This window comes from Canis lupus, chromosome 4, assembly GCF_011100685.1.
Source record: "Canis lupus familiaris isolate Mischka breed German Shepherd chromosome 4, alternate assembly UU_Cfam_GSD_1.0, whole genome shotgun sequence".
Taxonomy (NCBI): Eukaryota; Metazoa; Chordata; class Mammalia; order Carnivora; family Canidae; genus Canis; species Canis lupus.
The window spans coordinates 24,029,032-24,046,078 of record NC_049225.1 but is presented as its reverse complement, the minus strand read 5'-3'; the positions used below and the strand labels follow the sequence as shown (position 1 = coordinate 24,046,078).

The following is a 17,047-nucleotide window of genomic DNA, read 5'->3' as shown; positions in this document are numbered from 1 at the left end:
ATAGCTCAACAGAAAGTATCCTCATTCCTAAAAAAATAAGTAATAAATTACCTATGAAGGAAAGGAAATTAATATTCATTGAGTACCTGCTATGCCAGGCACTGTGCTGATCACAAAATAATATTTTCATAAAAAATGGCAAGGTAATCATGAAAAACTTCAAAACATCATAACTTTTGAGGATTAAAAAATTGAGGAAAACGGGATCCCTGGGTGGCGCAGCTGTTTGGCGCCTGCCTTTGGCCCAGGGCGTGATTCTGGAGACTCGGGATCGAATCCCACATCGGGCTCCCGGTGCATGGAGCCTGCTTCTTCCTCTGCCTGTGTCTCTGCCTCTCTCTCTCTCTCTCTCGGTGACTATCATAAATAAATTAAAATTTTAAAAATTAAAAAAAAAATTGAGGAAAACCTCAATGTTTTCTAACAGGGAATTTGTTAATACGAGACTAATCCTATTACAGAATATTATACAACCATTAACAAAATGAATTATCCCATCTATACTTTAAAGAAGTAATAATGCAGTACAGATGAACCTTTTAAAAGTTATTTATATGCATAAAAGTTACTTATATATATTTGTATATGTTATATATATATATTTCAGATACAGAGTGACTTCTGGAAAAAGTCATGTTAACTCTGGGGACTTTTGAGGGGTAGCTACCCTTTTGAATTTCCCATCTGCATGTTATTTTTATCATTTTAAAAACATGGTCACTGCAATCTACACGGCCACAGAGTTGTTTTCTGTGCCAATCTTAAAACAGGTTGATCTTTTTTTAGCTAAAACTAATCAGAACAGATTTCCTGGAGCATGAAACTCTAACTAGGCTCCCTACTAAAATGTACACGGAAGTCAGCTCCCAATTATGACTCAACTCAATGGAGTATTTGCCTAAAAGCTTTCCAGAATAGCCAAGATAGGTGATGCACACAGTTCATTGACATGGGCAAGAAATCATGACAGGGATCTGCTTAGAGGTCTGGGGGCTGTGTTTCATTGTTCACAGATGGTGTGAATTGTTATGCAAGTAAGATCAGCAATTCTTAAAGAATAGAGAAAAAGTATGATGTAAGTATAATAGTAAAAAAGGAGAGCAAGAGGAGGAAGAGTTTTACCGTCAAATATTTACCATGTCATAAATCACAGCCTAGATCTGTTTTCTGGTTATTTGGGGTTCACTATTTTCCCAGGTGTCATTATTCCCATTTCTCTACCCCTACCCATCTGCAACCATCTCACCATCGCTACCACTCCCATTCCCATGACATCTTCACTTCTGTAATCTTTTATGTTTTTTCTTCAGCTTCTCTGGGCCAGAAACATTTCTAGTTAAGTGTAGCCAAGAAGGGCTGAACTCCTCATAAACCCCACCACATATTCTTTCCTGTCTACATTTACATCTAGTCTCACTTCATTGAACACACAGTTTTTTCCACCCTTATTTTTATTTCTCTCCTCTTCTTATTCCAATATTCCCATCCCCCTTACTCTAATAGAAACTGCAACCTTACACTGGATTATGTACATAATTTACATACATAATTTACATTGATATATTTACATGTGACCTCTTAAAATTTTTGTATGGCAGGAGTCTCATGCCCTGGCCTCCAAAGAATGACTGACTCCATATTCATTTTGTTAACTCAGCGACCCCATAATCTAAATTCTTTTAGATCAGGAACATCAATCTGCAAGTTCTCTTCTATCGAGAGCAGGACACCAGGAAAACACTGAGTTGAAAAGGGTAGGGCTTGTTCAAATAGGACTGTCGTTATTCGTGTTTCTCAAGATCTGAGAGGTTGGCAGCAAGCATTAACGCTGTCCCTTCTGTGTTGGATTGGCTGTGCCTTCCTACAGCCTTTGCTATTTACTAGACCTTTGGAGCCAGGAAGTCTTTTGCCTCTATCTGAAGCGATTCAAAGGGGCAGAGCACTAATTTTGCACTCAAATAAACCACACACCTCCACAGGATTTCAGCACTCATTCTTATGGAACCAAACACCATTCCAGAGTAGCCAAAAGTGTCAAAAGATCACAAGAACATTCTCTAACAATGTTATAGCAAAATTCCGAATTGGTAAAGTACTCCCCTCTCTCAGCAATCTCTAGGTATTTACTACTTATACCCTGAAAATGCCCTGACATTTCAACCTCCAGCTCTGCTCCTGCTGTCCCTATAAGCCACCTGTTCCACCTTTTGAAGACCAGCTTTACCTCCTCTGAGAGTCAACGTTCAGGTAAAAGTAAACTCTCATAGTTGATGGTTTGACTTTGTATCATAGTACTTTCATGCTTGATGTGAGCTGATCTGACAATGAGGTCGGCCACACTCCCTTGGTTATCAGACCTATGTGATTAGACTAATCTCGTTGCCTGGGCCACAGTCCCCTTCTCTCATCTTCTAAGTATAATTTGTATCAAAATTATTTGTGTTACTATATTTCTCTTACAGAACTCTTCCAGGTTAGTGTTGCCAATCTGGCAAACTCATTTAAGCTAACTCTTTAGACGATAAGTACTTCTTGGATTGCCTCTTTTACACAACATTTAAATTTATAGGACCCTCCCAATGCTGAGAGCCAAAATATTTTCACAAAGTATGGCAGGCTTCACAAAATTATTCTGGGGTGAGATAGTCCATTAAAAGTCTTCAAAAATTCATTAATACCAAGCCACATTAGTCTACCTACTTCAAGGTCAGATTTGTCTTTACATTATGCCGAATGTTGCCCAAATTTCAGCTCCTCTGAAACCAAACAAATTTCGTGTCAAATGCTATATTCATTCTTCACTTTGACATCATGCATATAATCTTCATCAGTACTTATTTATATGTGAACACATAAAGACTCTGGGCTGTGGGTAGCACTTGGTAGGAGGCAGAGGGTGGAGGAAGCTGTGGGCGTGAGACTGGTCACTGCCAGTTAACAACAGGTGCGAATGCTGCTCTTTAAATTTAGCCATTGCACTTGGCATCTTGTCTCTCAGCCGTCACTTATGGCAACCACAGCTGATTTGGAAAGGATCAAGGAAAGAATGACAGAAAGGGTCACATTTATTAAAAGCCAGAGAGAAAAAGCACTTTGTTCTCTTTTATTTAATAAAAGCTAGCCTAAGAAATAAAAAGCAGCATGAGACTTGGGAAGTGTAAAAACAGCTTAAAAGAATGAAAAGGGGAAGAAAATTATTCAAAGAGATAGCAATTATTAACAAATCATTCTTAATTAGGCACTTTAAAAGCCATTCAAGCTGCCAAAACTTGGGAGCAAAATTATTTAAAATGTGGGTAGAGACTCAGAAAATAATTACTATTAATTGGGAGTTGGGATAAGAGAAAGGGAAAAGACCTGGATGAGAATAATTCATTTATTCATTCATTTGATCAGTCAGTCAAGAAAAATATATCAAATGCCTCTTATGTGCCAGGCAACATATGCCAGGAGAAACTTTCTAAAATTTACATGTTTTGCATCATATAGTACTTTTTTCTAAAATGCTCATCCTAACCTTGAAACAAGATCAATTCTTCCCATAACTTTGCAATCAAACACTTATAGATCATTTGAAAGAATTAGAAAGATCCCTTGAGTTATCTTGGAGTCTCTATATAATATAAATTTAAAACAGACTACCAATGTAATAAACCACTCCACCCACCAAAATTAGTAAGAAGACATATGAAAAAAATGTAGTTGTTGTCATTGTGTAGTAGGGTACAATGCTTTTTCTTTTTTTAAATAAAACCATTTTTTAAGACTTATTTATTTATTTATTGTAGAGAGAGAAAATGAGAGATAGTATGAGTGGGAGGGGCAAAGGGAGAGGGAAAGAGAATCTCAGGCAGACTCCATGCTGAGCTCAGAGCCCAATTTGGTGACTTGCTCCTAGAACCTTGAAATCATGACCTGAGCTGAAACCAAGAGTCAGACGCCTAACCAACTGCACCACCCAGGTGCCTCAGTAGAGTACAATTCTAGTTTCTGACTAGTTCATTGCCTAGAATATAAAGAAAATTTCCATCTTAGGGAATTATAAGAAGACATTTCGTTTCTTCCTTCATGCCTTGTTTGGCTAAGATATATAGATTAGGTTGAAAAGGTCCCTTTGGCTTTTCTAGCATCAGAGAGAATAACTCCTTTAATAGACTTGTTAAAATTAAACAAGATTTATAGCATCTATAGGTGCTCTAAGGCTCTGAAGCAATCAGATCTATTAACTATTCAATCAAAACATGATCATTATTAAGAGGGTATTTTCACATAATACCACCAGATTATAAACCTAAAATAGCATGAGTAAAGGTCCTAATTCAAAATCCTGGGTTAGGGACGCCTGGGTGGCTCAGCAGTTGAGAGTCTGCCTTCGGCTCACAGCGTGATCCTGAAGTCCCTGGATGGAATCCTACATTGGGCTCCCTGGATGGAGCCTGTTTCTCCCTCTGCCTCTCTCTCTCTCTCTCTCTTTCTCTCTCTCATGAATAAATAAATAAAATCTTTTTTTAAAAAATCCTGGGTTAGGGATCCCTGGGTGGCGCAGCGGTTTGGCGCCTGCCTTTGGCCCAGGGCACGATCCTGGAGACCCAGGATCGAATCCCACGTCAGGCTCCCGGTGCATGGAGCCTGCTTCTCCCTCTGCCTGTGTCTCTGCCTCTCTCTCCCTCTCTCTGTGTGACTATCATAAATAAATAAAAATTAAAAAAAAATCCTGGGTTAATTTGGAATATTTCCCATGATATTTTATAATTATTTTAATTCCCATGATGAAGAACTCACTGAGGAGGATGTGAAAAAGATTGTAAAGATTTGAGGATTCTTTTAAAATAGACCTTTGCTACTTTCTTACCAATTTTGTGTTTGGGAAGATGAAAAAATATGAGCATAGACAATAATTTCCTGTTTGCAGACATGAGTCCTTCTCCGAGAAACAGATTTGGGAGGTGAAGGAATCTTGTTAAATCAAATTTTACATATAGGTTAATAGTAAGCAGGACAACTTTGAAAGTAAAACCCTAGCCATTAGTCATTTCCGGAATGGATTCCTTAGGATGGTAGCTCCCAATATTTGTTCCATCTTTGCAAATAAATTTGTAACACATGGCTATCATAAACAATAGCTTACTCAATAATAGCAAATAAATAATAGCATCTCAATAAATAAGATGGACTTTGGCTCCTACAAAATTCAAAGTGTGTTAGTTGTAACTACATTGTGCCCAAATATCTCCTTGTATTAGAGGATCTGAAATATTTCTCAAATTTAATAAAAGAGTTTATTCTGTAACTACAATTAATGGCTATCCCTGAGTTCCAAGAAATTCATTCCTTATTTCAAGGAGTTACCACAGCCAACAAACCAACAAAAGAATCTGGCCTCACAAGCTTACCATATAAGAAGAGATAAGGGAAATAGAAGAGTATTGTAGGAGGGCATTTTACCTATTTTTAAGGATCTGGGAAGGGTTCTCAGGAGATCCCTCTGGTTGAAATCTGACAGATTAGTAGGAGTAAATGCCAGAGGGAGAATAGTGAGATATGATACCAAAGAGGCAAAGAGAATCAGTTACATAGCATCTTATAAACCATATTAGGGGATCCCTGGGTGGCGCAGCAGTTTGGCGCCTGCCTTTGGCCCAGGGCGCGATCCTGGAGACCCAGGATCGAATCCCACATTGGGCTCCCGGGGCATGGAGCCTGCTTCTCCCTCTGCCTATGTTTCTGCCTCTCTCTCTCTCTCTCTCTCTCTCTCTCTCTGTGTGACTATCATAAATTAAAAAAAAAAATTAAACCACATTAGATAGTTTGAACTTATGCAAAGAACAAAGGTTAAGTCTTGAAGGATTTTAGAAATGGAAGAGATTAGAGAATAGATTGGAGACCAGAGAGACTGAAGGCCAGAAAACAAATTAGGAGATCTAGGCAAGAAACACCAACAATATGGTTTATAATATTGGCCATGGGGAAAAAATAGACTAATTTAGGGAGATTGTATATAAGAAATTGAATCAAAAGATATTAATAATTGAGAAGATATTTGGAGGCAGCAGGGGAATGAAGGAGAGTAAGATATCAAAGGAGATTTCTAAGTGTCTCACTTGGGCAACAGGGTGGATGCTGGTGCCAAACACTGAAAGAGGAAACACAAAAAAGATTTATTATTGCGGGAAAATGAACTCAGTTTTGAAAATGTTGTATGACAGGGGTGCCTGGGTGGCTCAGTCAATTAAGTACCTGGCTTTTGGTTTGGCTTGGGTCATGATCTCATGGGTTGTGGGATCCTACCCCAAGCTCCATGCTTAACAGGGAGTCTGCTTGGGGATTCCCACCTTCTCCCCTCCCCTGACTCACATGTGCCCCTTGCATGCACATACTCTCTCTCTAAAACAAATAAGAAAAGAAAATGTTGTATGGCAGGTGCCTTGAGACATCCAAGCAGCAATATTCATCAGACAATTGGTTATTAGAGCCTGATGAACTGACTAGAAATAAATGTAGGGGTCATTAGCACATAGATAGTTGGTAAATGAAGCCATAGGATTGATTGAAACCATCCAGGTTGAGTATGGGGAAGAAAAGAAGATCTAAGAAATTAGTTTCCATTTAATGTTCTTCCATAATACATGCTTTAAAAATATTTTATTTGAGTAAACAAATGAATGAATAAAAAAAAAACACAAGTCTTAATAAAATCTAGAAGGCGGGGCACCTCGGTGGCTCAGTGGTTGAGCATCTGCCTTTGGCACAGGTCGTGATCCTGGGGTCCTGGGATCAAGTCCCGCATCAGGCTCCCCACGGGAAGCCTGCTTCTCCCTCTGCCTGCGTCTCTGCCTCTCTCTGCATGTCTCTCATAAATAAATAAATAAATAAATAAATAAATAAATAAATAAATAAATCTTTTTTCAAAATCTAGAAGGCTTTTTTTAAAAAAGATTTTATTTATTTATTCATGAGAGAGAGACAGAGAGAGGCAGAGACGCAGGCAGAGAGAGAAACGGGTTCCATGCAGGGAGCCGGACCTGGGGCTCGATCCTGGGTCTCCAGGATCACGCCCTGGACTGAAGGCGGCGCTAAACCGCTGGGCCACCAGGGCTGCCCTAGAAGGCATTTTTAACATTTGTACAGGACTTGTTCAGTATTTAGTATTGATATTCACTTTTTCAGTATTCATTATTGATATTCACTGACCTCAGGTAGTTAGGTCAGTTTTCAAAAATGTTCTGGATCTCTGAATAATTTTTTTAAATTTACTGTAAGATTCTTATATTATTACAATGACAGTATATATAGAGATCCCAAGCTGAATTCTAATACTTCAGTAAGAAGCAAATCCACATAGTTGGCATAGTTCCTTGCTCATAATTAATGGTCTAAAATCATATGTTCAGGGACACCTGGGTGGCTCAGTGGTTGAACATCTGCCTTTGGCTCAGGGCATGATCCCAGACTCCTGGGATGGAGTCCTGCATCGGCTGTCTGTGGGGAGCCTGCTTCTCCCTCTGCCTATGTTTCTGCCTCTCTCTCTGTGTGTCTCATGAATAAATAAATTGAAAATCTTTTTAAAAAATAAATAAAATCATATGCTCAAAGAGAATTGTAGAATGAATGAATAAATACTTAAGTGAAATACATATTCCTATCTTCTCACAATAGAGAAAATTATAGTACCTCCACTCCACTGCTCTTAATGTTTGTTGAGGTATGACAATGGAACAACATAAGCAATGTAGTCCCTAAGGCCATTTAATCAAAGGAGGAACAGTTGTACTAATAACTCTGCCTAGGCATATTGACAGAAAGCTGGGATGATATTGACAAGAACTCATCCAAAAGATGCAGAGCTCTCACAAATCAAGAAAAAGGCAGCAACCCAATAGAAAAAATGGGCATGACTCGAACAGATAATTCACAAAAAGAGGAGATAAAAATAGCTAGTAAACAAAATAAATAAACAAATTTCCCCACAAAGGTGATTTAAATTATTATTTTTTAAGATTTTATTTATTCACGAGAGACACACAACAAAGGTGATTTAAATTATTATTTTTTAAGATTTTATTTATTCACGAGAGACACACAGAGAGAGAGGCAGAGACATAGGCAGAGGGAGAAGCAGGCTCCCTACAAGGAGCCTGATGCAGGACTCAATCCCAGGACCCTGGGATCATGACCTGAGCTAAAGGCAGATGCTCACTCAACCACTGAGCTAATCCAGGACCCTCAAGAAATGCAAATTAAATCTACAATACAGAGGCACCTGGGTGGCTCAGTCAGTTAAGCATCTGCCTTCTGCTCATGTCATGATCTTACAGTCCTGGGTTCAAGCCCCACATCAGGCTCCCTCCTCAGCAGGGCGTCTGCTTCTCCCTCTGCCCCTCCCTCCCATTGGTACCCTCTCTCTCTTCTCTCTCAAATAAATAAAAACTTAAAAGAAAAAAACCACCCACAATGCAATATCGCTTGAAGCCCAGCAGAATAGTCAAAATGAAAAAGATGAAAAATATCAAGTTTTGGCAATGACATGTAGCAATCTCAACTTCTATATGTTGCTGGTGGGAGTATAAATTGGCACAACCTCTATATCAGTCATAGTATAATCAGGAGACAGAAATCACACCAATTACTTGAAGAAACAATTTAATATAAAGAATTATTAATAAAGTGCCCTTCTCTAGTTTTAATAATTTTAATCATTGTTCTCTTAGCCAGAGGAATTATAGCTGCTTCCTATAGTTGCTACCCCATGATTCTTTCAAGTTTTCTTTTTACTCTTGTAGTTAGTTGACATCTTTACACCTAGTTAATAATTATTTACAATTATTTCTTCCCAAGTGACTAGTATGGTTTTAGTCTGCTGACTAATATAGAATTGATCCCAGGAGTGATCCAGGAAGCAGACCCTCAAATATAGGATTGAGGAAATGTTATGATCAAGTCTTTGGGTATGAAAGCAGTGCTTAGCTCTTCATCAATAAGAAACATGCTGCTAGAAACCCACATGTGATATATTCACATTTAATCAAATTATCATCTATAGGTGAATGTGATTGTCTTCTAAGTAAGACAAATGTCTTGGGGTTCAAGTGGCCACTGCACTTTATCAATATGGTAATAATGATGACTTCTAGGACTGTGATGTGACCTGAGACCTAGCCATCTACAGACGTAGGTTTTCATGTTATTGGGAGCGGAGTATAGGAGCAAGGGTGTTTAGATTGAAACTGTACAACTTTCATATCCTGGTCACCAGCAAGGATCCTACACATTATAGGAGTAGTTCAGACTTAGAAATCTTTCTGGGAGACTACTCTGTGCATATGGGAGGGATAATTGAGCTACTAATTCAAACTGGCCAAATTACTAAAGCACACATTTCTTTTACAAATAAAAAGATAGCAACTGAAAGATGGAAAGAGAAAGCAACTTGGAAATCATTTAGTTCTATTCTCTCATTGGACCAAAACAAAACAAAAAGAATTTATTGAGACCTAGAGAGGTAAATATTGAGGACCTACTAGCGCTAAGTGCTTTAATATGTATTAGCTTATTTAATCCTTTAACATTATAACTAGGTATTAGTATTCCTGTTTTACAGATAAGGAAATTGAGGTTAAGTAATTTATGCCAACTCAGCAGCCAAACTCAGGAATGAAGGACTCCAGCACCCACACTCAACCATTAATGTAATCTGACTCTCTGGAAGCCAGCACTCTTGATATGCAGTTCAATATGATTTTTTTTTTTTTAAGATTTTTGAGAGACAGAGCATGAACAGGGGAAAGGGGCAGAGGGAAAGGGAGAAGCAGACTTCCCACTGAGCAGGGAGCCTGATGCAAGGCTCTATCCCAAGACCACAGGATTATGACCTGGGCCAAAGGCAGATGCTTAACCAACTGAGCCACCCAGGTGTCCCCCAATATTATACTTTTGAAGCTACAATTCAGCATTGCTTTTTCTCACAGGCTGAACAGGGATGCAATGGAGGATAAAGCCACATAGAAAGACCTGAAAAAGATTTCACAGGTTCTCTAATGCAGTCTCCATCCACAGTGATGTCATTGAAGTATAAGCACATACCTGACTTGCCCAAGTCCACAAAGCTATTTTTTTAAAGATTTTATTTATTTATTCATGAGAATACACAGAGAGGAGAGAGAGAGAGAAACAGGCAGAGACACAGGCAGAGGGAGAAGCAGGCTCCATGCAGGGAGCCCGACGTGGGACTTGATCCCAGGACTCTAGGATCACACCCTGGGCTGAAGGCGGCGCTAAACTGCTGAGCCAGCCGGGCTGCCCCACAAAGCTATTTTTTTTCCCAAGGGAGAGGACATTTTATTTATTTGAAAGGTTGTTTTTTGTTCTTTGGGTTTTTTTAAATAATCTCTACACTCAATGTGGGGCTCAAACTCACGACCCTGAGATCAATAGTCCCACGCTCTTCTGACTGAGCCAGCCAGATGCCCCTCACAAAGCTATTTAGTGGTAGAAGCAGAGCTATAATCCAAGTTTCCTAACACTGAGGCAATTTTCTTTTCATTATACTACAAAATTTGCCCCTTCCACATTCTCTCTTTTCAGAGGTGGGTCTTGGTATAGGGTCCAAAGTTCTTATTGACTCTTTAAATGGACCAGCTAATGTGAGATTGGGAAGCTTGTTCATTAAATGCACACAGCTTCTACTTCCTGGTTCGCATTCAATGCCATCTCTAGTTTTATACATTAGCAGATTGGGCAGCTACTATATGCTGTGCTGAAAAGTCCCCTATTTCAAACTCTCTACATGACCTTTGCCTTCATACTTCAAACTCTCTTAGGGTTCGCTCCTTTGGGTTGAAACACTGAAACCTTTGTTAAAATGCCAATGGACAATATAACTAAAGGAAGTTCTCATCAATCCCTTAGCTTGAATTAGTTTATGCAATTAGCACTCATCTCATAGAAGAATCCTGAAGGAGTAGGACTCTGGAGAGATTTGAATTTTCATGGCAGAACTGAACGGCATAGGATGACCTGAGAGAGGTGAGACAGGTCATAGTGGAACCTACAGGGATAGGTCATGGCCATATGAAATCATTGAGCACCTGAAGAGGTGACAAGAAATGAAAAGTCAGAAAGTGGTATAGAAATGGGGTAGAAAATGGAGCACTTTTATACAAATTCAAAAAAGAGACACCCCCCCTTTTTTTAGATTTTGTTTATTTATTCATGAGAGACACAGAGAGAGAAGCAGAGACATAGGCAGAGGGAGAAGCAGGCTCCCTGTAGGGAGCTCAATGTGGGACTCGATCCCAGGACCCTGGGATCAGGCCCTGAGCCAAAGGCAGACGCTCAACCATTGAACCATCCAGGCATCCCAAAAAAAGAGACCCTTTCTTTTTTACAGATAAAAGTCTCCAATGTCTTCTATTGGAGAATGGAACACAGACTAGATTTCTACTTTTACGGCCCAGTTGGAACACTGAACAACCATTTGTGATATAGACTTGTGCAAATCACATGCATCATAATGTCACTGAGAGGCTACCCTCCCTGCCACCCCTGCCATTTCTACTCATTTCCCAAAATAGCCACAGAAAAAAGGGAACTAACCTTCATAATGCCTGGCCACAGCCCTCAATGAATTTACTGAGCTCTTTCTCTGTATAGTTAGTCATCACAAACAACTCACAGAGTTAGATATTACTTTTCCAACTTTACAGATGAGAAATACAATGGCCAAAAGAATTTAGGTAATTTCCCTAAAGCACACAACTAAGACATCATTCAAAGAGGCTAAGTACAGTGTGCAGAGCTGAGTCAAGCTGGGTCTGTCTGATTCGTGCTTATCTTTGTCTCACTAGACCACACCTCTTCACGGAAAACTGCTTCCTAGAGTTTACATAGTCATAGGTTCTCAGTTATGCCAACCCTATTCTTTACTCACTGCGTTGACCATCAATGATCTAATATAACACAGGTAAGCACGCAGGTTTCTCATTTGTAAGTGGACCATCTGGGAGGCAAAATATGGAAACAGAATCTTTGACAAGGTCATAAGAATGTTAATTAAATCTAGATTTTAAAGTATTTTTCTAAAATCTGATAGAAAGAAAAAAAATACTGTTAATGATAATATTGAGTACTAGTGGGTTGCCTGGGTGGCTTGGTTGGTTAAGTGTCTGCCTTTGGGCTCAGGTTGTGATGCTGGGGTCCAGGGATGGAGTCCTGCTCAGCGGGGAGCCTACCTATCCCTCTCTCCACCCCTCCCCCAGCTCATGTTCTCTCTTGCTCACTCTCACTCTCTCGTTCTCAAATAAGTAATATCTTTAAAAAATACTGAGTATTAGCTAACAGCAAAGTGTAATGCTGGATGCTGTAATAAACATTATATTACAACATCTTGCTTAATCCTCACAATATCCCTTTGAGGAAAATACTATACAAGCCCCCATTTTTCAGATGAGAAAAATATGATATTGAGAGATTACTTGCTAAAGATCTCCTGGCTGAAGTGGTGGAACCAAGATTTGAATCCAGGATACCTTCTATCACACACTTGTTCCTCCAAATGACCTCCCCTATAATAGACCACTTCAGTACACCATAAAGATCTCAGAGGAAATCCTGTAGTATCTTATACTATTAACTCAAAAGTAATCACTCTGAGGCCTTAGAGTGACACTATCATGATAAAAATAGCACTGTAAAAGAGATTATGTGTTTTTAAAATAATTCCATTGGTACATTAATTTCTTTGGTATGTTTCAATATCCTAGGTGATTAGCACCTTTTGGGTGAATACCATGTATTTGACTTTTTTCTATTTCCTTCACTCAATCATTATTGAATCATTATTGAACAATATTGATCCTTCACTATGGAGAATGCACCATAGTGCCTAACACTGAGCTTGGTGTATAATAAACTCAAAATTTTATTGAATGATTAGTTACAGAAGGAAGAGGTTTTACCTGAAGTTCTCTTGATGTAGTTTCTTTCTTTCTTTTCTTTTTTTTTTGATGTAGTTTCATAGGAATTAATCATTAATGATTTTGATATCATTACTAATCACTAAGACAATATTCCACAGGTAGGGGTTGCATTAGGATCTATGTTTAGTGTAACAACTTGTAAATTAGTGGTAGTCAGCAAATGCTAGTAATTATAACCATTCTAGGGAGTAAGTAAATTGAAAATAATACTTGTTTGCTTTTTCTCTAACATTTGAAAGGCTTTCTAGTACCTAACATAAGGCTATGCTAATATCAAAAGTTGGTAGCTCAGTTTATCTATTAGTGTCCTCTCCCTTGTTTTACAAAGTAGAGGAAATCCTTTATTTACAGCAAGTCAACTCATACTTCTCACTTCAGACTCTGCCTACAACCATCAGGTTCACTTGAAGTAGTACCCTTAGTGAACCCAAAACAGATATGTATATGGTACCCAGACTTTTGAGGAAGTGCATCTCTACCTTATTGCAACAAAAAGAGCCACAATCTGATGTCTAATTCTAAACTTTGCTGAAGAAATATACAAGAAAAATAGGTATGCAAAACAAATATTCCTACATCCATTTCTCAAAAAGTCATCAAGTAGCCAAAAGTTTATCTAGAAATTACCTCAAAGGTAAAAATAAAAATATTGCCATAGTCTTCTGTGACATAGTGGAAAGGGTAGTGGAAGTGGTTTTGGAGAACTAGATTTTATTTTATTATTTTTTTAAGGATTTTTAAAATCCATTCATGAGAGACATAGAGAAAGAGAGGCAGAGACATGGGCAGAGGAAGAAGCAGACTCCCCGAAAGGAGCCCAAAGTAGGAGTCGATCCTGGACTCTGGGATCACGCCCTGATCCAAAGGCAGACACCTTTGAAGTCAGCCACCCAGGTGAGCCACCCAGGAGTCCCAATAACTAGATTTTATACCCAAGTGTAACTACTATGCAATCTGTGTGGGTAAGATACTCAACCTTTCCTTCCTGATCCGTAAAATAATATTCTCCTCTCTGAGTTGTTGTAAAGGTTAAAAAATAATAATAATAACACACATGAAGTTAAGTGACCCCCTATAAAAGGTCAGTTTAATTTAAGCCAGAAATATTATGTTAAATATGTTTCTTTTTTTCTTTCTTTTTAACAGGAAAAAAACCCAGATTTTTAATAACATGTATGCCTCCTATATACATGGGAGACACCCAGAGAAACTAAGTAACTCCAAAGATGTCTCTTTATCTGCTCATTTGTTGTAGAAAACTAAGAATTATGAAAAAATAAGATCTTTGTTCCTTTGGCCCCTACCTTCCTGGCGTTCTGATTTATATAAAGTTTCACCACCGAGGAAGTCTATGTGAGCTTTCTATCCCTTCCAGCAGGGCAAAATGCCCACGGCCTCATGTAAATACATGAGAAGAGTATCGTGTGTCAGCTTATATAATGAGAATTCATCTCACTGTATTGCGTCTCTTAGAATATTTGGTGAAAAATTTTTTGACTTCTCTATTATGACGGGTCTCATTCATACAAGCTTAAACAGCAGATGTCTTAAATGTAGGACAAAAGATGACACACCCTCCCCACCTTCTGTTTTTCTCTCTTCTCCCCTGGCCTATTCTCAGAGCTTAGAATGGACCCCGTTACATTACTTGTGTACTTAGGCTACGCAATGGACTAGCCAACCCACTGAAAAACTGAGCTTTCAGCCTTGCTGATTCATTCCTTCTTTAAGCAGAGATGATTGTTTCTAACTTATAATGTCTTTTTCCTGACTCCTAATGAGTTTCAGTCAACCAAGATCCTTTTTATATCACACGAGTAAACAAACAGAAGAAATGACAATGTCCAAAGAGAAATCCAACTTGAGATATTTTTTCCCTTAGGTAAGCCAAAATATGAATTATTCTGTCAATTTGCAATGAAAAGTTAACTGAACTCATGCTGGTTTGTCTCTAATAGCATTAGGTTCCCACTTTTTGATGAAGTTCAGTAATTTAGTCCTGCAGCATAATGGCAGGATCAATGGACAAGGAGGTAGAAGACTCTATTTTCAGTTCTAGCTCTGGCTCATTACCATTTCTTTGCCCTGACCATCTTCTATTATTACTTGGAATCTCAATTATATTAGCAATGCAGAGAGATTTAGAAAAACCACCCTGTAAGCTAACAACTTAGATGCAGCAGTCTTATTTCTGCAATTGGTCTATGATTGTGGTCTCAGGCAAGAAATTGTCTAATGTAGCACCTCAGTTTCTTCATCCACAGAGACATGATAAATTGTTTCTCTTTTCCCACCAGTTCCTTCACAGAAATGCAGTAATGGAAATGGTATTGACGTTATAAAATATTTTGATCTCTGTAGCCTGTTGCTATGTAAAGAAAAAGTCCTTATTATATTTCAACTTGCATTTTCAGGTACTTAGTGCTCCCTGAGTTTGCACCATATCAATTACTTTTGGAAAAGATTACTATGGATATTACTATTCTTTGCAGAACCTTTGCAGATATAAAACAGGTCATGAAGAATATGCTTTAAGAAAATAAAATTAGGAACACCTGGGTGGCTCAGTGGTTGAGCATCTGCCTTTGGCTTAGGGTGTGATCCCGAGGTCCTGGGATCGAGTCCCACATCGGGCTTCCTACATGGAGCCTGCTTCTCCCTCTGCCTGTGTCTCTGCCTCTCTCTGTGTGTCTCTCATGAATAAATAAAATATTTTTAAAAAATAACAAAATTATTTCACAAAATTTGTGATCGATTGCTGGCTGCTGACAAATCTTCTGATTCAAATTGTCAACCTAATCATCTTAACTTGAAAGAGACAGCTTGTTCATTCAGTGCTATCGCCATGTTGTCTAGGTAGCAAATACAAGCTAAAAAATGAGGATACCACTCAGTTGATCCAAGTAATTCCAGGATTTTTGTCAAATATCTGAGAAAAGTATGTAGGCAGTAAGGGATCTTAAAATCTAACAATAGTTGATAGATAGCTTCTAATCTTGGTTTTGCATGTGTCAAACCTAAGAATGTTATAGTGATATTCACCTATCTCAGGTAGATAATAAGAGCATTGATAGATAATAAGTATATCCTGTCTAATTGTTAAAAGAATGATTATCCTTACAATGACCATTTTAATTTTTGAAGATTGTGATGGTAATGTACTTGGTTTTACAATCTCTCTTTCTCTTTTTCTCTCTTTTCATATTCAAAAGATGTCAATTGGGATTGTTTCCCATTCAGCTTGATTCGGGGTGCTTTGAATGCTGCTTCCATCTGAAAGGGCATCCTTCTCTAAGCCTTCCTTTTCCTCCTGTAGGCTGTCAGGGGACAATGCAACAGCCAACATACAAATTACCTTTTGCGAATGGCTAAAGATGGTGGTGATTTTATAGTATCCTGGGCAGTCCATGGCCACAAAGTAGGAATCAGGGCTCTGCACCAGGGACTTCTTGTGTTTCTTCTTCTCTTCCGGAAAGAGATAGAGAAGATCCTTCTCAAGGAGCATGTTCTCATTGGGAGGTCGTCACCCCTGGAAAAGCTGTTATATGATCTCTTTGTTACATTAGAATACTAACAGATCCAAAGCTCAGACAGTGAAGGAAAAAAATTCTTAGATTGAGACACGAAATTGTATTAATTCAAAGACAGATCTGAAACGGAGAGATCAATTCATAGGGTAAAAGGAATAGAGGAACATATGTGCCAAAATTTACAGGTAAGGAAGACCCAAGATGTAGAATTGAGCTGGTAACTGACAGAGATTCTAATAGGCAAGTCAGAACTGCATGTGCCTAGCAACAAGTATTGGGGATTGGTCACTAGGAAACTGGAATCCAAAGGCAAGAAATCCAGTTACTTTGGTTACAAGAGATACACATAGAAAACCTATAAAACTCTTTGAAGATATATCGTTCATTCATTCAGTAAGTTTATATTAAGTACCTATATGTGCTAGACACTATTTTAGACACTGGGAAATAAGCAGTGAACAGAACAAAGTTCACTTGTGTAGCTAGTTGGGGTGTCAGGGCAGGGCAGACAATAAACTAGTAAAATACATAGTTTGTCAATAG

At 38.5% G+C, this 17,047-nt stretch overlaps 1 protein-coding gene and 1 pseudogene across 3 annotated transcripts in view; one reads left to right on the top strand and one right to left on the bottom strand.

Moving 5' to 3' along the window:
* The window catches only part of MCU (mitochondrial calcium uniporter), a 218,087-nt gene extending 201,413 nt beyond the window's left edge, over nucleotides 1-16,674 (bottom strand). The window contains exon 1 of one of the 3 annotated variants that reach the window (XM_038534301.1): nucleotides 16,330-16,674. In XM_038534301.1, the coding sequence (XP_038390229.1) occupies nucleotides 16,330-16,479 (150 nt within the window). In that variant the 5' untranslated portion in view covers nucleotides 16,480-16,674. The remainder of the gene's footprint in view (nucleotides 1-16,329) is intronic. The other 2 variants (XM_038534305.1, XM_038534303.1) reach the window with 2 other exon arrangements.
* Nucleotides 16,675-16,809: 135 nt separating this feature from the next.
* LOC100688202 overlaps nucleotides 16,810-17,047 on the top strand; it is a 31,778-nt pseudogene continuing 31,540 nt past the window's right edge.